Raw genomic sequence first — 21,086 nt, forward strand, 5'->3', positions numbered from 1 at the left:
ACCCCTATTTATTTGTTTTAGAGAGACAGAGACAGAGCATATGTGTGTGTGTGTGTGTGTGTGTGTGTGTGTGTGTGTGTGAAGTGGGGGGAGGGGCAGAAGGAGAGGAAGAAAAAGAATCCTTCAAGCAGATTCCCTGCTGAGCAGGAAGCCTGATGAGGGGCTTGATCTCACACCCACCAGATCATGACCTGAGCCGAAACCAAGAGCCAGCTGCTCACTGACTGAGCCACCAGATGCCCCAAAAGGTGTGATTTTTAAAAAGCAAAATTCCTAAATCCCTTTTAGCCTCAAAATTCCTAAATTCCCTTTAGCCTTCCTACAGCTTTATATCCCATGATACTAATAACATTTTTTTAAAGATTTTATTTATTTATTTATTTGAGAGAGAGAGAGTGAGAAAGAGAGACCACGAGAGGGGCGAGGGTCGGAGGGAGAAGCAGACTCCCCACCGAGCAGGGAGCCCGACGTGGGACTCAATCCTGGGACTCCAGGATCATGACCTGAGTCGAAGGCAGTCGCTCAACCGACTGAGCCACCCAGGCACCCCAATACTATAAACATTTTAGGTGGTAATTTGAACACAAATTGATATGTGGTACAAGAGGAAAAAGCAAACGTATTATGTGATAATAATAATGGATGTATATAAAACCCAGTATCTTTCATTTTACTGTTAGAAAACCTTGCTTTATCAAACATGATAAAACAGTTGAGGCAAAAAGAAATGCATCCTTATTTCCAATGTGCTAGCACTGGAAGTGAATAAGGGAATTAGGAGTGAGCCTCCACTGCGGATCTAGCAGCTCTAGGTGAGATGAACCAGTAAGGAGCAGACTTGCTCACCACAACCGAAGTGATGGGAAAATACTGTAAGGGGAGTGAGCCTGATCATTGCTGGCACTACTACAATGTATTTTTTATTTGGATGCCACTTTTTTTTTTTGTATAGTTGACACAAAACATTACATTAGTTTCAAGAATACAACACGATGATTCAGCAACTCTGTATGTTATGCTGTGCTTACCTCAAGTGTAGGTACCATCTGTCACTGTGCAACAGTATTACAATACCATCCACTAACATATAATGTATTATTTGTTTCAGAGGTACAGATCTTGCACAATTCACAGCGCTCACCATAGCACATACCCTCCCCAATATCTATCACCAGCCACCCCATCCCTCCCACCTCCCACCACTCCAGCAACCCTCAGTTTGTTTCCTGAGATTAAGAATTCCTCAGATCAGTGAAGTCATATGATACATGTCTTTCTCTGATTGACTTATTTTGCTCAGCAAAAAAAAAAAAAAAAAAAAAAAGAAGATAGCAGGAGGGGAAGAATGAAGGAGGGGAAATCGGAGGGGGAGATGAACCATTAGAGATGATGGACTCTGAAAAACAAACTGAGGGTTCTAGAGGGGAGGAGGGTGGGAGGATGGGTTAGCCTGGTGATGGGTATTAAAGAGGGCACGTTCTGCATGGAGCACTGGGTGTTATATGCAAACAATGAATCATGGAACACTACATCAAAAACTAATGATGTAATGTATGGTGATCAACATAACATAATAATAAAAAAAATAATAATAATACCATTGACTATATTCCCTATGCCATGCCTTTTATTCCTGTGACTTATTCATTCCATAACTGGAAGCTTGTACCTCCCACTCCTCTTTAACCATTTTGCCCACTCCCATGCCCTCCCACTCTGGCAACCATCAGTTCTCTGTATTTGTGGGTCTGTTTCTGCTTTTTGTTTGTTTATTCTTTTGTTTTGTTTTTTGGATTCCACATATAAGTGAAATCATGTGATATTTGTCTTTCTCTGAATGACTACCACTGACCAACTTTAGTAGCTTGTTCAAGGGAAAGCCAAATACAACTCTGAAACAAGTTTGGCTACTTATATTTGGCTTTTCCTTGAGCAAGTTACTAAAGTTGGTCAGTGGTAGTCAAGCCATATTATAACAGGAGATATTTATCCATCATATCCATCATAATTAAGGATGGAAAATTACAGGTAAGGGAGTAGAGACCACTAGTTGATGATACTATTTCTTTCTTGTCTACGGACCTCTTAATAAATAGGCTTCATCTTTAAAAGCCTGTGGGTTTTGAATGTTTAATCTGATCACTCACGAGGGCTGATTAAGGATTGCCTTTATTCCCATAGCTAAACTCCGAGGTCATCTTAAACAATATAAAACAGATAAAAGTGGAGCAGCTCTGGTTGAAGGAGTGCCCCTTCCCATATAGATTTCCCCTCAGATCCCAATCTCATGCCATGTGTTCCCTAACATACCTACCAAGAACTTTAGGGTCCTATGGGATAAAGTTTGAAAATCACTGATTTAAACAGTGGAGTAGAAGAGCAGTCTGCACTAGCTCAAGAGTTCCCATGCCAATGGGAAAGTTCTAAATTCTTTAGTGACTGTGGTGGAATGGACACTGAGTTAAGTATCAAAAACCATGTGATTTACATTCAGTACAGGCACCTATTTAACAGGTGACTCCAGGAAGATATTTAACTTAACTGATCTTGTTTTTATTCATCTGCAATATATGAATATACCCTGCTCTCTGAAAGACTGATTCTAAAAATAAAGGGCATAGTAAATGTGGAAGAAGCCCAGAAAATACATGGTGTAACTATATGGTATTATTACTGCTGAGGACAGAATCTATTTGGAGAAAGGAAGAAAGAGCTACATAATGGGTATCAGATAGTAAAAACTGTCACTAAACCTACAAGGGACTACGATTTCTTCCAGGAAAAAAAACTAGACATGAGCTTTCTATAAATTACTTTCCCCTGCTGTAGAATAAGATCCCATAATCATACTTTTCTTTTGACTTTTATCTCACTACACAGAATCATGTGATTTTTAATGAATGTCAGAAGTTGCATTTTGAGTCAAACTAGTATTATCTCTCCATTTAAATTTCTGCATTTAAAAATTCAGAATAAAAAACTGAATTTCTGAATTCAGTTCTAATGAGAGTGGATTGACAGTTCTTTAAAATGATGTCTAAAACATGTGAAACACAGTCCCTGGACAAGTTTCCAAAATTACACCAATGTAGACTCTGGCCTCTACTAGCACTATTCTTCTTTCTATATTCAGTGGATATTTTAAATTCATCATAAAGAAAGAGATCTTATCAGTAGGATATATACATCTTTCAGACTGTTTTTCAATAGTGATGATAAAATTTCACTGCTTTATCTACACATTCCTTTTACCCACAGGATAATACATTCTTTAGCTTGGCATATAAAAGCTTCCATAATCAGAAACTACCTGGTTGCCAAAGGCAGGGGGTAGGAGGGTGGGTGAAAGGTAAAGGTGTTCAAAGGTACAAATTTCCAGTTATAAGACAAATAAAGCCTAGGGATATAACTTATAGCATGGTTACTACAGTTAATAATACTATATTGTATATATGAAAGTTGCTAAGAGAGTAGATTTTAAACATTCTCATAAGAAAAATATGTATAACTATGTGAGATGATGGATATTAAGTACATTTATTGTGATAATTATTTTGTAATATATACAAAAATCCAATCATTATGTTGTACACCTGAAACGAATACAATGTACAATTACATCTCAATTAAAATTTGTTTAAATAAAAAAAAAAGAGCAGCTCAGATGGAAAAATAGGGAAACAGGGTTACTTAAATGTAAATATTATTTTTTTTAACATCACCAAAGCAATTCATGTAATGTTTTAATGCTATATTAGTGAAGGACAGGAAAAACAGAAGAAAAACAAACCTGCATATATATGTGGAGGACAAATTAGTTAGAGAGGAAGTTCATTTTAGTAGCAATATCAAGTAAAAAGTTGGTGGTTATATGCCATTTTACATCCTCCATTATTGTCTCTCTATTACTATTTCATTAGTCTTTTTTTTTCTTTAAAAAACACACTGTAATAAGGTCATCCACATGATTCCATGGATACATAATTGAAATCACTAATGGTGGCAGCTGCTGAAAATACATCCAAAAGACAGGTTGCAAAATACACTGAAATATGTGTATTGAAACTGCGGTAGTATAATTAAAACATAATCTTCAAAAGGCCCTAGTATGAAGAAAATGGGGTTGAGTCCTTTTGCATTTCATTTCTACTAAATGAATAAAATATGAAAAAAAGGACAAAATAAAAACACATTATATATTCTTATAAATAATGTTTCAAAATTCCATTTTTTATAGAGTGAGAAATTACAAAATGATAGGCATTTGGAGATCTGTTCTAGTTAGGAAGAGAACCATTGTGACTGCAACCAAGAATCAAGATCAAAGCCAGGGTGACAAATAAATGGTAGGAATTGATCAATACTTTCTGTGCATCCATTGTCATGGAATTGCCACTATCACTATTCCACACCCAAACCTCTGGCTAAGATGCAGGGCTGAGGGGTTCCCTCAGAACTCCCAGGTAATTTTCCTACTGAGAAAGCTCTCCCCCATACTATAGACTCTCAAGGGATCATCTGTGACCAAAAAAGGTTTCTTTTTCTCATTTAAGGTACTAGTTCATCTCTTAATAACTATCTTGGCAGTTTATATAAACTGCCACCAATTGTGCAGATTCACCATTGCCTTATGATAGGTCAATGAAATCCACATCTATCCAAATTACTCTTTTAAAAAAAAAAAAAAGGAAAGAAAGAAAAGAAACTACCTTTTGCAGACTGAATATTTACAGCCCCACCCACCCAAATTGATATACTGAGGCCTAACCCTCCAATGTGGCTATATTTAGAAATGGGGCTTATAAGGAATTAAGGTTAAATGAAGTAATAGGGTGGGGCCCTGCCCTAATGTGCTAAAATTAGTGTCCTTGGGGCGCCTGGGTGGCTCAGTTGTTAAGCGTCTGCCTTCGGCTCAGGTCATGGTCCCAGGGTCCTGGGATCAAGCCCCGTATCGGGCTCCCTGCTCAGCAGGAAGCCTGCTTCTCCCTCTCCCTCTGCCTGCCACTCTGCCTACTTGCGCTCTCTCTCTCAGTCAAATAAATAAATAAAATCTTTAAAAAAATTAAAAATAAAATAAAATTAGGGTCCTTATAGAAGATATACCAGAGAGTTCTCTCTCTCCCTTCTTTTCATCTCCCCATGCCCCCATGCACTAAGGAAAGGCCATTAAGCACATACAAAGAACCAGCTGTCTGCAACCCTAGGTAAGAGCTCTCACAAGACACAAATCTTGCTAGCGCTCTGATCTTGCCAAATTGTGAGAAAATAAATTTCTGTTGTTTAAGCCACCCAGTAGTGGTATTTTGTTATAGCAGTCTGAGAAGACTAACACATTATCTCTATTACTAAATGCTTTGTACTATCTCTCATTTTCGGAAGATGTACTTTGACGAATTCCACAACATGAGAAACATTTCACTGAACACATGGGGAAATCAGATTCATAAAGAATGCTTTGTATGAAGTATTATTTGCAGTCAAGCTGCCCTGTAAGAATTATGCTTACCCTTGAAGAGTAATGTACTCTTGGGAGCTTTCAGCCCAACAGCCACTCAGCATTGCAGCAAAATAACTAGATCTGGCACTTAAAATGGCTCTAAAGGGAAGGGGAGGGAAAAAACACAGGTAAACATTTATGTACTATGCAAAATATAATTTTTTATTAAATTCTTCACTTTAACTCTTATAACATAATAATCTGTCTTGTTTGTATTTACTGGTAGGATTATAATAATAATAAAAATTATAAACCTATATTTATACCTAAATATTTTTTTTGTTTTGTTTTTTAGAGAGAGAGAGAGCACATGCATATGTGGGATGGGAGGTGGAGGGAGAGGAGGAGGAGGAAGAAAGAGAATTTTGTGGGTTTTTTTTTTAGATTTTATTTATTTGACAGAGAGAGACATAGCAAGAGAAGGAACACAAGCAGGGCGAGTGGGAGAGGGAGAAGGAGGCTCCCTGCTAAGCAGAGAGCCCGATGCAGGGCTCGATCCCAGGAGCCTGGGATCATGACCTGAGCCGAAGGCAGACTCCCAACGACTGAGCCACCCAGGCACCCCAAGAAAGAGAATCTTAAGCAGGTTCCACACCCAGCAGGTAGCCTGACATGGGGCTTGATCTCACAACCCTGAGATCATGACGTGAGCTGAAATCGAGAGTTGGACACTTAACCAACTGAGCCACCCAGGCACCCCAATATACCTAAAGATTTTGATTACTTAATTAGAACATTAATTCCAATGTCCTTATCTTTTTTATTTTTCCCCTTAAAGCTCTTTAACTTTAATAACAATTGAAACTATTTTCATGAGTAAGAGAGTAATAAATCATTTGCAAATGGAGAAATAAAGAACAAAAGATGTTATTTAACATTTTAAGGGAGTAGTAATAAGAAAGACACTAGAACCATAAAGGTCCTGAGTTCAAGTTCAGAACTTACCCAATTGTGCTACAGAACAGCTCTTAGATGTAAGAAATGGTAAGAAAGATATTTTCTTTTGAATTTCCATTCTATCTTCTCACATAAAATGTCCATTCATTCTTTAATTCAACAAATATCTATTGACTTCTATTTTGTGCTAGGCACTATTCTAAGTAGCACTAAATGAGATACACAGAACAACGTTATATTCTAGTGGAGAATGGTATGGAAGAATGGAGAGGGACAAGGAGAAGAAAAATATGCTTCTGGCAATGGCTTACTAGGTTGTCTCAGACCAACACTCCTGAAAATAGCTAGGGAAAAAAGGGAGATACATATAGACATACACATAAATATATAGAGATTTTTTTAAGAAAGCAAGAATGATTTGAAGGTATCAGAAAGGTACCATCCTGGTAGACTTTGAGACAAATTATAAGAGAGAAGACAAAAACGCTGACCCAAGTATTTTAGGTAACTTTTTCCATTGAGGCAATTGCCAATATCTCTGATGAACGCAGATGCAAAAAACCTTCCTTAACAAAATATTAGCAAACCAGATTCAACAATACATTAAAAAAAAAAATCATTCATCATGATCAAGTGGGATTTATTACTGAGATGCAAATGGAAGGGTGGTTCAGTAACTGCAAATCAATCAAAGCGATATATCACATCAACACAAGAAAGGATAAAAACCATATAATCATTTCAATAGATGCAAAAAAAGCATTTGACAAAGTAAAACATCCATTCATGATAAAAACCCTCAAGAGAGTAGGTTTAGAGAGAACATACCTCAACATAAGGGCCATATATAAAAAACACACAGCCTTCATCATACTCAATGGTGAAAACCTGAGAGCTTTCCCCTAAGGTCAGGAACAAGACAAGGATCCCACTCTCACCACTTTTATTCAACATAGTACTGGAAGTCCTAGCCACAGCAATCAGACAAGAAAAAGAAATAAAAGCCATCTGTATTAATGAGGAATAAGTAAAACCGTCACTATTTGCAGATGACGTACTATATATAGCAAACCCTAAAGACTCTGCCAAAAACCTACTAGAACTGATAAATGAATTCAGTAAGATCACAGGACATATAATCAATATACAGAAATTCAATGCATTTCTATACACAATGAAGTATCAGAAAGAGAAATAAGAAAACAATCCCATTTATAATTGTAGCAAAAATAATAAGATACCTAGAAATGAACCTAACCAAAGAGGTTAAAGACCTGTACTCTGAAAACTATAAAACACTGATAACAGAAAATGAAGACAATGGAAACAAATGGAAAGATTCTCCATGCTCATGGATTGGAAGGAAAAATATTCTTAAAATGTCTATACTCCCCAAAACAATCTACAGATTTAATGCAATCCCTATCAAAATACCAACAGCATTTTTCACTAAATTCAAGCAAATAATCTTAAATGTGTATGGAACCACAAAAGACCCCAAATAGACAAAGCAATTCTGAAAAAGAACAAAACTGGAGATATCATAATCCCAGATTTCAAGATATACTATAAAGCTGTAGTAATCAAAACAGTATGGTACTGGCAAAAAATAGACAAATAGATCAATGTAACAGGATAGAGAACCTAGAGATAAACCCATGATTAATGTGGACAAGGATTAATTTTCAAAAAGAGTCTCTTCAACAAATGGTGTTGGGGAAATGGGACAGCTACAAGCAAAAGAATGAAACTGGACCACTTTCTCACACCATACACAAAAATAAACTCAAAATGTATTAAGGACCCTCCCCAATGTCTATCACCCAGCCACCCCAAATACATTATATGTTAAAAAAAAAAAAAAAAAAAAGAAGAAGATAGTAGGAAGGGAAAAATGAAGGGGGGGAATCGGAGGGGGAGATGAACCATGAGAGACTATGGACTCTGAGAAACAAACTGAGGGTTCTAGAGGGGAGGGGGGTGGGGGGGATGGGTTAGCCCAGTGATGGGTATTAAGGAGGGCACGTATTGCATGGAGCACTGGGTGTTACACGCAAACAATGAATCATGGAACACTACATCAAAAACTAATGACGTAATGTATGGTGATTAACATAACATAATAAAATAAAATTAAAAAAATTAAAATAAAAAAAATGGATTAAGGACCTAAATGTGACACCTGAGACCATAAAAATCCTAGAAGAGAGCACAGGCAGTTAATTATTCTGACATTGGACATAGCTACATTTTTCTATATATGTTTCTTTCCTAAGGCAAGAGAAACAAAAGCAAAAATAAACTATTGGGACTACATCAAGATAAAATTCTTGTGCACAGCAAAGGAAACAATCAACAAAACTAAAAGACAACCTATGGAATGGGAGAAGATATTTGCAAATGACATATCCAACAAACAGTATCCAAAATATGTAAAGAACTTATACAATTCAACACCAAAAAAGCAAACAATCCAAGTTAAAAATGAACAGAAGACATGAACAGACATTTCTACAAAGAAGATATATAGATGGCCAACAGATACATGAAAAGATGCTCAACAGCACTCATTAGCAGGGAAATACAAATCAAAACCACCATGATATATCACCTCACACTTGCCAGAATGGCTAAAATAAAAAACATGAGAAACAACAAGTGTCAGCAAGGATATGCAGAAAAAGAACCTCATGCACTGTTGATGGGAATACAAGCTGGTACAGCCATTGTGGAAAATAATATGGAGGTTGCTCAAAAAGTTAAAAATAGGACTACCTTACAATCCAGCAATTACTCTAGTAGGTATTTACCCAGGAATACAGAAATACTAATTCAAAGGGATACAGGCACCCCAATGTTTACAGCAGTATTATCTACAATAGCCAAATTATGGAAGCAGCCCAAGTTTTCACTGATAGATGATGAGTGGATAAAGAAGCGATATATTTATAATATATATAAAAGGAATGACATCTTACCATTTGCAACTACATGGATGGAGTGAGACACTGTAACAGTAAGTGAAATAAGCCAGTTGGAGAAAGACAAATACTGTATGATTCCACTCATATGTGGAATTTAAGAAACAAAACAAAGGAAAAAAAAAGACACAAACCAAAAAGCAGACTCTTAACTATAGAGAACAAACAGATGGCTACCAGAGGGGAGGAAGGGAGGAGGATGGATGAAGTAGGTGAGGGGGATTAAGAGTACACTTACCATGATGAGCACTGAGTAATATACAGAATTGTTGAATCACTATATTGTACACCTGAAATTAATATAACACTGTATGATAACTACAGTGAAAATAAAATTTTTAATTTTTAAAAACCAAAAAAACTCATCAAATTGGATTTTGATTATATGTGAATTCTAAACATAATAAACTTAACTGCAAAAAAAAAGAATAAAAATAAAACCTACTTAACAAAGAAAATTACAGGCCAAGATGACTTCTCCAGTAAAGTCAAACATTTAAGGAAGATATAAAATCAATCATCCTCAAATAAATTTTTATTAAAAATCAAATACAAATAAAATAGAAAAAAAAACCAAGAAGAAATACTTTCCAACTCATTTTATGAAGTCAACATAATCTCAAGACCTAAACTTAACAAGGATACTACAAAAAAAGGAAAATTATGGGTCGACTTCTCTCAGAAACATAGATGCAAATATATTCAACAAAATATTAGCAAACTGAACCCAGCAATAAATACATTGAATAAAATATCATAATCAAGTTGAAATTATTATAGGAATGTAAGATTGCTTTAACATTTCAAAATCAAGCAATATAATTTAGCACATTAACAAAATAAAGGAGAAAAATTGTGATCACTGAAACAGATGCAGAAAAGCATTTGACAAAATTCAACACCAATTTGTGATTTTAAAAATTTAGGCAATTCCAATCAAAATTTCAGAAAGCTATTTTGTACATATTGACAAAGTGATTCTAAAATTTATATGGAGGCACCTGGGTGGCTCAGTTAGTTAAGCGTCTGCCTTCGGCTCAGGTCATGAACCCAGGGTCCTGGGATGGCTCAGTGGAGAGCCTGCTTCTCCCACTCCCTCTGCCCCTCCCCCTACTTTGTGCACACGTGTACTCTTTCTCTCTCTCTCTCACTCATTCTCGCTCTATCTCAAATAAAATCTTTAAAAAAATAAAATAAATAAAATTTATATGTAAAGGCAAGAACCAAAAATAGCCAATACAAAACTGGAAAAGAACAAAGTTGGAGGATTCCAACTACCTGATTTCAAGAGAAACTATATAGTTATAGTATTGAAGACAGCATGTATTTTTGAAAGAAGAGACACACAGATCAGAGGCCAGAAATAGATCTACACTAATATAGTTAACTGAGTTTTGACAAAAGCACCATGGCAATTCAGTGAAGAAAGGATGGTCTTTTCAACAAATGGTTCCAGAACAATCTGACATCCACACACAAAAAAGTAAAACTCTTTAACTTACACAAAAGTTAACTCAAAATTGATCAGAGGTCTAAATATAAAATACAAAACCCTAAACTTCCAGAAGAAAACATAGGATCTTGGATTTAGTGATGAATTTAGATACAATATTAAAGTACAATCTATAAAAGAAAAAACTGGTAAGTTGGATTCTATTACAATTAAAAACTTTAGCCTGGCAACTACAGTCAGGAATATTTTATTGTATATTCAAAAGTTGCCAAAAAAATAAATCTTAAAAGTTTTCATCATAAGGGAAAATATCTTTTTGTAACTTTGTATGGTGATGGATGGTAATTAGACTTAGTGTGGTGATCACTATGTATACAAATATTGAATGATAATGTTGAACACCTGAAACAAATACAATATGAGAATTTTAACTCAACAAAAAAGTTAAAAACTTTTGCTCTGTAGAAGACACTGCTAAGAGAATGAAAAGACAAGGCTTGGGGAGGAAATATTTGCAAATCACACAGATAAAGGACTTCTGTCCAAAATATAAAGAACTCTTAAAACTCAACATTTGACAACAAACAACCCAATTTAAAATGAGCAAATGATATGAACAAAAAACGCCCAATGATATACAGATGGCAAATAATCATGTGAAAAGATCCTCAAGATCCTCTGTCAATAGGGAAAAGTAAAATGAGGGCACCTGGCTAGCTTGGTCGGTAGAGCATGTGACTCTTGATCTCAGGGTTGTGAGTTCAAGCCCCATGTTGGGCGTGGAACCTACTTAAAATTTTTAAAAAGTTAAAAAAAAAAAAAAAGGAAAATGAGATTCCAGTACACAGAATGACTGAAATTTCAAAAAGTGACAATATCAATTACTGATGAAGATGAGGACCAAAAGGAACTCTCACTCACTGCTAGTAGAAATACAAGTGGGGGGCGCCTAGGTGGCTCAGTCGGTTGAGTGACTGAATCTTGATTTTGGCACAGATCATGATTTCAGGGTCGTAAGATCGAGACCCACATCAGGCCCCCACTGGGCATGGAGCCTGCTTAAGATTCTCTCTCTCTCCCTCTGCCCCTCCCTGACCTCCCGCTCATGGTATGGAAAGGAAGGAAAGGAAGGAAGGAAGGAAGGAAGAAAAAGAAAGAAAAGAAAGAAAAAGAAAGAGAAAGAAAGAAAGAAAGAAAGAAAAAGAAAGAAAAAAAAGAAAGAAAGAGAAATGCAAGTGGTACAGCCACTTCGAAAGATAGTCTGGCAGTTTCTTACCAAGCTGAACATAATCTTACCATATGATCTGACAATCACACTCCTGGGTATTTAACCAGCTGATCTGAAAATTATGTCCATCAAAAACTTGCACATAAATGTTTATAACAACTTTATTCAAAATCACCACGTCTAAGGCAACCATAATGTCCCTCAATAGGTGAATCAATAAACTGTGATACATTCTTTACAACAGAATATTACTCAGTGATAAAAAAAAGGAATTAGCTCTCAAGCCACACAAAAATATGGATGAATCTTAAATGCAGGGGTGCCTGGGTGGCTCAGTCGGTTAAGCATCTGCCTTCGGCTCAGGTCATGATCCCAGGGTCCGGGGATCGAGCCCCGCATCGGGCTCCTTGCTCAGCAAGGAGCCTGCTTCTCCCTCTCCCTCTGCCTGCTGCTCCCCCTATTTGTGCTCTTTCTGTTAAATAAATAAATAAAATCTTTAAAAAAAACAAACTTAAATGCATATTGCTAAGCAAAAGAAACCAGTCTGAAAAGGCTACATACTGTTTGATTGCATTATATGACATTCTGGAAAAGTTAAAACTGTGAAGACAGTTTAAAAAATTACCAGAAATTTGGAGAGGGCATCAATTACAGGGAAGTTTTAGTTGAAATTATTCTGTATAATACTGTAATGGTAGATGTAGGACAATATGCATTTATAAAAACCCATAAAACTTTACAGCACAAATGAACCTTAATGTACATAAATTAAAACAAAAACACTTTGGAGGAGGTCAGGGGACCCTAGGGTGAAACGAAGACTGTGACAAAAGAATCTAACTGCATACAAATATATGAAATAACCTCACTGAAGGGACTGGAAAAGAAAGGTCCTGGCCTAAATAACTTTGGAAATGAGTATAGACTATAAGAAAAGGCAAAGGAACATTATACTCAAGTTGGTGAAGTTATTTCCCATGAAGCAGGGATTAACAATTCTGAAACCATTACACATGAATACTGGAATTGAAGAATCAAGTACTAGATATTAGATGATGAAAGCCAAGTTTGTCACTGCTATAGAAGATTACAGATGAGTAAGGGGGTAGACTAGGATGATCTATGTGGTGACAGATTAGTGTTGGAGACATCAATATGAATTTATATTTAGTTTAATATAAAGATGGATTCAGGGGGTGCCTGGGTGGCTCAGTTGGTTAAGCATCTGCCTTCGGCTCAGGTCATGATCTCAGGGTCCTGGGATCAAGCCCTGCACTGGGCTCCCTGTTCAGTGGGGAGCCTGCTTCTCCCCCCTCCCTCTGCTGCTCCCCCTGCTTGTGCACACTCTCTCTCTCTCTCTGTGTCAAATAAATAAATAAAATCTTTAAAAAAAGATTGATTCATATAGATTTATAGCTATGTGCATATATGCAGGTTAGTGTATATATATACATATATATTCTTTGCTCTGTCAGCTGAGTGACCTAAAAGAAACAGCAACAAGCACACCCAGTATCCAGATATTGGTTTCTAATACCATCAGAATAAAAGAACCAGGGTTCATTAGAGAAATGGTTGGTTCGAGGGCAGATGAGCTTAGAGCATTTTTAGTGTCAAAAAGTAAGGAAATACCACACACACACACACACACACACACACACACACACACAAAATGATGTGGGGGATTGTCAAAGGGACATAAGAACAAATTGAAAGAGCTCCTGTAGCTAAAGCTGGAACAATTTCAGCAACAAAATAAATAAGCCAAAGTACAAAATAAGCAAAAGTACAAACCAAGCACAAAATATAAGTCCAAGTACAAAATAAATATTAATCCATACTGATGATACACAGATATGACTGAATAAATAAATGGGGAGAAAGAGGCAAATTTCTTGTGCAAAAGAATTCCAAAAAATTTAGATACATACTATTCCCTCAAGAAGGTGAGCCATAACTCCCATCCCTTAAGTGTGGACTATATACAGTTACTTCTTTCCAGAGAGTACAGTGTGCAATTGGGAGATGGGTTGGAAGTAACTTTGGGGATGGTGATGGGAATAACTTTACAGTGCAAAAATCAAACAAAAACTACCTTAGCCAGGTGATCAAGGTTAACATAAACAGTGATAAGTCTAATGATGATTACATGTACCCATGAAATGATGTAATAAGAATGACATTTTATCCTTTTGAACTTTCTCACCAAAACCTATAACTTATTTAATGATGAAAAAAATCAGATAAACTCCAATTGAGGAACATTTCTACAAAATACTTGCCCAGAGCTCAAACTGTCAAGGTCATCAAAAACAAGTAAATTCTATGAAGATGTTAGAGCCAAGAGAAGCCTAAGGAGACATGACCACTAAATGTAATGTGGCATCCCAGATGGGACCCCAGGGGAATAAAGGACACCAGGCAAAAACTAAAGAATTCTGAATAAACTATGGACTTTAGTTAATAATAATGTCTCAGTGTTGGTTCATTAATTATAACAAATGTACTATTCTAAATGTATATATAAGATGTTGATAATATGGGAACTGAGTGTGGAGGCATACGAGAATTCTCTGTACTCTTCCCAGTTTTTCTGTAAATTTAAAATTGTTCTAAGAGGGGCGCCTGGGTGGCTCAGTCGTTGGGCGTCTGCCTTTGGCTCGGGTCATGGTCCTGGGATCAAGCCCCGCATCGGGCTCCCTGCTCCGCGGGAAGCCTGCTTCTCCCTCTCCCACTCCCCCTGCTTGTGTTCCCTCTCTCGCTGTCTCTCTCTCTGTCAAATAAATTTAAAAAATCTTAAAAAAAATAAAATAAAAAAATAAAATTGTTCTAAGAAATAAAGTATATTAAGAAAAAAATTAGGGATTCTTCTTCCACTTTTGAAAGATAGCTTTTCTGGGGCGCCTGGGTGGCTCAGTTGTTAAGCATCTGCCTTCGGCTCAGGTCATGATCCCAGGGTGCTGGGATCAAGTCCCACATTGGGCTCCCTGCTTGGCAGGTACTCTGCTTCTCCCTCTCCCTCTGCCTCTCCCCCTGCTGTGCTCTTTCTCTCTCTCTCAAATAAAATCTTAAAAAAAATAAAAAATAAAAATGAAAGCTTTTCTATATTAACAAGTAGAAAAGTGATTAAAAGAATAAAATATGGCACTGGGGGAAAAAGGAAGTACAGGACTGATCCTTAAGAGAAGGAAAACCAATGAGGTAAGCCCTACAGTCATGATGCTTTTTCTTCCTAGAAACAATTTCTAGATTATGGCATAGGGAGGACAAACACAAGAAGAGCCTGGTTGTCTTACTGAGCTCAGAAGACTAATATAGGAGCTTCAGGAGGATGAGTCAGCTGGAATTTATGAGACACAGCACTATGGAAGAGGGAGTTATGAGAAAAAGAGCTCCAGAAATTAGAGGAATTAGGTTTTGTCTGAATATAATCTTAACATATATAGGGTAAAGCTCCATGAAGCCAGGCAAAGAATAAAGGCCAGGGAGCTGGCCAACATTCAAGTTCCTTCCAGCCAGAATTGAATACTTGGAGCACTAAGGAAAGCTCCCAGAAGGGTGACATCCCAGTAGACGAGCTATATAACATTTAGAGCAAAGGCAACACTAGATCCACCTTAACAAAATTTAAAAACAAGTCTCATAAAGATAAAGCTGATCCACAATAACTATATTACCTGCTAAAACATACTTCAACACTTTTAGACAACAAAATTCAAACACTCAACAATATAACATCCAGTATGTAATAAAAAATTCTAGGTATTTAAAGAAGTAGCAAATGTTAATTATAAAGGCAGAAAAAGCAGTCAACAGAAGCAGACCCAGAAATGAAAGAGATGATGGAATTAGCAGACAAAGCATTTTTTTTTTAAGAGAAAGAGAGCAAGTAAGTGCGCATGAGTGGGGAGGGAGAGAGGGAGAGAGAGGCATGTTGTGTTAGCAGGCATGAAAACAACATTAATCTGGTTGTACATCTCCATCAGAGCTCCTGGGTGATCAGGTGCATTGTCAATGAATAGCAATATTTTAAAAGAAACCTTTTTTTCTGAGCAGTAGGTCTCAATGAGAGTTAGTCTGTCCTTTGTAGCTCTGAAGACAGGCACTGACTTCTCCTCTCTAGCCCAGAAGGTTCTAGATTGCACTGCATCTTTTTTTTTTTTAAGTCTCAAATTTTTATTTAAATTCCAATTAGTTAACATATAGTATAATATTAGTTTCAGGAGTAGAATTTAGGGATTCATCACTTACATATACAACCCAGTGCTCATCACAACAAGTGCCCTCCTTAATATCCATCATCCATTTAACCCATCCTCCACCCACCTCCCCTCTAGTAATCCTCAGTTTGTTCTCTATAATTAAAACGAGCCTTTTCCTGGTTTACCTCTCTTTTTTTCCCCCCTATGTTCACCTGTTTCACTTCTTAAATTCCACATATGAGTCAAATCATATGGTATTTGTCTTTCTCTGACTTATTTCGCTTAGCACAACACTCCAGCTCCATCCATGTTGTTGCAAATGGCAAGCTTTCATTCTTTTTGATGGCTGAGTAATATTCCATTGTGTATATATACACCACATCTTCTTTATCCATTCATCAGTCAATGGACATTTGGGCTCTTTCCATAATTTGGCTATAGTTGATAATGCTGCCATAAACATTGGGGCACATGTGCCCTTTCGAATCTGTATCTTTGTATCCTTTGGGTAAATACCTAGTAGTGCAATTGCTGGATCGTAGAGTAGCGCTATTTTTAACTTTTTGAGGAACCTCTATACTGCCTTCCAGAGTGGCTGCACCAGTTTGCATTTTAACCAAGAGTGTAAGAGGGTTTCCCTTTCTCCGCATCTTCACCAACATCTGCTGTTTCCTGTACTGTTAATTTTAGCTATTCTGACAGGTATGAAGTGGAATCTCATTGTAGTTTTGATTTGTATTTCCCTGATGATGAGTGATGTTGAGCATCTTTTTATGTGTCTATTAGCGATCTGTGTCTTTGGAAAAATGCCGATTCATGTCTTCTGCCCATTTCTTAACTGGATTATTTGTGGGTTTTTTTGGAGTTGAATTTGATAAGTTCTTTATAGATTTTGGATATTAACCTTTTATCAGGTATGTCATTTGCAAATATAATTGCATCTTCTTCCAATAGAATAAAATCTGTGAAAATCTGTGGTTTAGTGTAGCCACCTTCATGAATTATCTTAGCTAGATCTTCTGCATAACTTGCTGCAGCTTCTACATCAGCACTTGGTGCTTCACCTTGCACTTTTATGTTATGAAGGCAATTTCTTTCCTTCAACCTCATGAACCAACCTCTGCTTGCTTCAAAATTTTCTTCTGCAGCTTCCTCACCTCTTTTAGTCTTCATAGAATTAAAGAAAGTTAGGGCCTTGCTCTGAATTAGGCTTTGGCTTAAGGGAATGTGATGGCTGGTTTGAGCTTCCATCCAGACCACTAAAACTTTCTCCATATCAAAAATAAGGCCGTTTTGCTTAACATTTGTTTGTTCACTGAAGTAGTACTTTTAATTTCCTTCAAGAACTTTTCCTTGGCATTCACAACTTGGCTAAGTGTTTGGCACAAGAGGCCTAGCTTTCAGCCTGTCTTGGCTTTCAGCATGCCTTCCTCACTAAGCTTAATTATTTCTAGCTTTTGATTTAAAGTGAGAGATGTGCAACTCTTCCCTTCACTTGAATACTTAAGAGTCCATTGTAGGGTTATTAACTGGCCTAATTTCAATACTGTTGTGTCTCAGGGAATAGGGATGTCTGAGGAGAGGGAGAAAGACGAGGGAATGGCTGACTGGGAAAGAAGTCAGAACAAACATAACACGTATCAATTAAGTTGGCCATGTTATATGGGTGCAGTTCGTGGCACCCCAGGACAATTACAATAATAACATCAAAGATCACTGATCACAGGTCACCACAACAAATATAATAAAGAAAAAATTTGAAATATTGCAAAAATTATCAAACTGTGACACAGAGACATGAAGTCAGCAAATGCAGTTGGTAAAGTGGCACTGATAGACTTGTTTGTTGCAGGGTTGCCATGAACCCTCAATTTGCAAAAAATAACAACAACAAAAACCATACTATCTACAAAGCACAATAAAGCCAAATGCAATAGAAGAAGGTATGCCTGTATAAATATATAGCATGTCATAACTTCCAGGTGTGGCAGCCTCTGATCTTTGACTGCATAACTGACCAGTGGCCCCAGTAGAGCACTCTGCATTCAGTACCACATGGGTCCCAAGGCCACTTTCTCACAGGCTGTTCCCTGCCAGTGACGAGCACATCAGAGACACTAGGCAGGCCTATTTCAGAGAGATAGGGCCTTTTCTGATGGGTGACTTTGGCCTGGGGACTTTCTAACAGTCTGCTGATTTTCCTCAGAACTGCACTGCAGCCTAAGAAGCTACTACTCAAGCTTCCTTCTTTCCTCTTCTCCTTCCATCACGGTCAGATCAATACTGCAGTTTGACAGCTCCTTCAGTCACCTCTGGATTCCTTTCCATGTTCTCTCACATGCGTTTACCCTAACACATTTCTTGCAAGTCTAACCTCCATCCTCATGTCTGCTTCTCTGAAGATTTGCACTAACACAGCATGCTATTTCCATTTAAGTAAGATTAAAAGCATCTGAGACTTAAATAATTGTCCTGACTTTAGGACAGAAACTTAGAAAACATTCCTACTTAATAAGGATACAAGCCTCAGTTTAAAAAAAATAATGCTGTCGGGGGCGCCTGGGTGGCTCAGTCAGTTAAGCATCTGACTCTGGATCTCAGCTCAGGTCTTGATCTCAGGGTCGTGAGTTCAAGCCCCATGTTGGGCTCTACGCTGGGCGTGGAGCCCACATTTAAAAAAAAGTGCTGTAAATGGCATGGTGTATTAAAAATCTTTGCCAGATTTTTCATTTTTCAATATGCCAAAAACCATTTTCTCCTTTCGATTAAATTTAATCTCAACTGACAAGGCTGCTTCTGGCTCTGTCAAAATGCCCTAATTTCCCCCTTGCTCTTGCTTTAGTACATTGCTTGCTATTCAATACTTCCTGATGTTAGCTGAACTAGATTCACTACTCCAGGCAGAATAATGGCCTGGATTACTCAGAGAGGCTCTAAAGAAGGAACTTTTTACTAGGACTGTTTATTTATTTATTTTTTTTAAGTACTCTTGCCCCAAGAATACTTTTTAAACTTTTAATTCTATATAACTAAATAAAGGTTAAACCCAGGGTAGTGAATCCAAACTTTTTATAGAGCTGTGACTATACCCATTGCACTTCTTTACAAACATCTTAGAGAACATAAACTTTAAGAGCTTTTTCTTAAGACATCCATCTTGACATCCATTGATTACAGCTTTCATAAGATTAGCCTTTCCTAAGTTAAAAAATTATTTGCAAAGTGTAATGGATGCCCTCTTTAGAACTGACAGTTTTTGGTTAATCAAAAAAATTGAGAGAATTTAAAAAATTATTTGTGTATATCATAATCATTTTATAATAACTTAAAAATAAATATGGAGGGGCACGTGGGTGGCTCAGTCGTTAAGCATCTGCCTTCGGCTCAGGTCATGGTTCCAGGGTCCTGGAATCGAGCCCCACATCAGGCTCCCTGCTGGGCAGGAAGCCTGCTTCTCCCTCTCCAACTCCCCCTGCTTGTGTTCCCTCTCTCACTATGTGTCTATCGGTCAAATAAATAAATAAAATCTTTTAAAAATATAAATATGGAAAAGGACAGCATAGGAAATATAGTCAGTAATATTGTAATAACTGTGTATGGGGACAGTGGTAACTATATTTATTGTGGTGAACATTGCATAATGTATAAGTTGTCAAATCACTGTTATGCACTTGAAACTAATATATGTCAACTATAACTTCAGTTAAAAAAAAAAAATCATTTTACTGAGCATTAAAACAACTCCAGAAATTCCAAATTATATAGGTGGAAGTATGCTAAAAAACTTCCATACTCTTTATGGGGAGAACACTACCAGTATCCACTTGATAATGACCCTAACTTCTTGCAGGGAATAAGCAGTCTCAAAAAAAACTCTCTACCCCTAACACTGAACAATCCTTTCTCTTTTGAAATTCTCCAAACTGTTTGCTTACTCGCTTGTAGCCAACCAATCACTGACAAATGTACCTGAAGACCAGTTAGAACGTTTCTTCCACTTCCAAAAACCATATCTCAATAAAACACCTGCCAATTATTAAAAAAAAAACAATGCATATGCATTCATTCACAATCTTTCACCGTAGGCCAATCCCTTTTTTAATGTGAGTTCACTGACTAGAGCCTCTTATTTCTCACAAAAGCTATACATATATATACATCTATAATTTCTAATTCAAATTTCTCTAAAATGAAGAATGAAATCTAAAACTTTTGCGAAGCAACTGAAGTATAGAATCATTTTAGATTTTTATAATTTCCCCTCAAACTTTTATATTGTTCATCTATACTAAATTCAATAGCAATTTTTTAAAGTGTGCCTTTTTTATTAGATCTTCCCATCACTTTAGTTTCCACTGGAATGATAACTTTTTTTTTTAAGTAATTTTTTTAAAGATTTATTTACCTATTTTAGAGAGAGAGAGCACGAGCGGGAGAGGGAGAGAGAATCTCAAGCAGACTCCCTGCTGAGTGTGAAGCCTGACTTGGCTTGATCCTGTGACCCTGAGATCATGACCTGAGCCAAAATGAAGAGTCAGACACTTAACTGTGTTACCCAGGCGCCCCACAATAACTCTTTCATACTTCTTGTGTCATTGGTTTATTTGATATTTCATTGAGTTATGCTGTGAAAATAAGAAGTTAAATGGCATTAAATAGGTTTGGGAACAACCCAAGTGACCTTTGGAAGACACAAACTCAATGACAGGACCGAAAAAGTGTAAGTACACTAGAGAAGGGCCTCCTAAGCTTTCACAGTTCTGCGTACTGTGCTGTTAGCATGTTCTATAGAGAATATCTGAAGAGCAGTTTTAGTCAAGTTCAGTTA

The 21,086-nt window shown here is 36.9% G+C and overlaps 1 protein-coding gene across 5 annotated transcripts in view; it reads right to left on the reverse strand.

Moving 5' to 3' along the window:
- BTBD8 (BTB domain containing 8) overlaps positions 1–21,086 on the reverse strand; it is a 102,221-nt gene that overhangs the window by 47,323 nt on the left and 33,812 nt on the right. For 4 of the 5 annotated variants that reach the window (XM_078072762.1, XM_078072761.1, XM_078072764.1 and 1 more), the window contains one exon: positions 5,507–5,596. The exons of the other annotated variant lie outside the window; for it this stretch is intronic. In XM_078072762.1, coding sequence (XP_077928888.1) covers positions 5,507–5,596 — 90 coding nt within the window. The remainder of the gene's footprint in view (positions 1–5,506; positions 5,597–21,086) is intronic. 5 annotated transcript variants of the gene reach the window in all.

The sequence above is a fragment of the Halichoerus grypus genome, chromosome 5 (assembly GCF_964656455.1).
Source record: "Halichoerus grypus chromosome 5, mHalGry1.hap1.1, whole genome shotgun sequence".
Taxonomy (NCBI): domain Eukaryota; kingdom Metazoa; phylum Chordata; class Mammalia; order Carnivora; family Phocidae; genus Halichoerus; species Halichoerus grypus.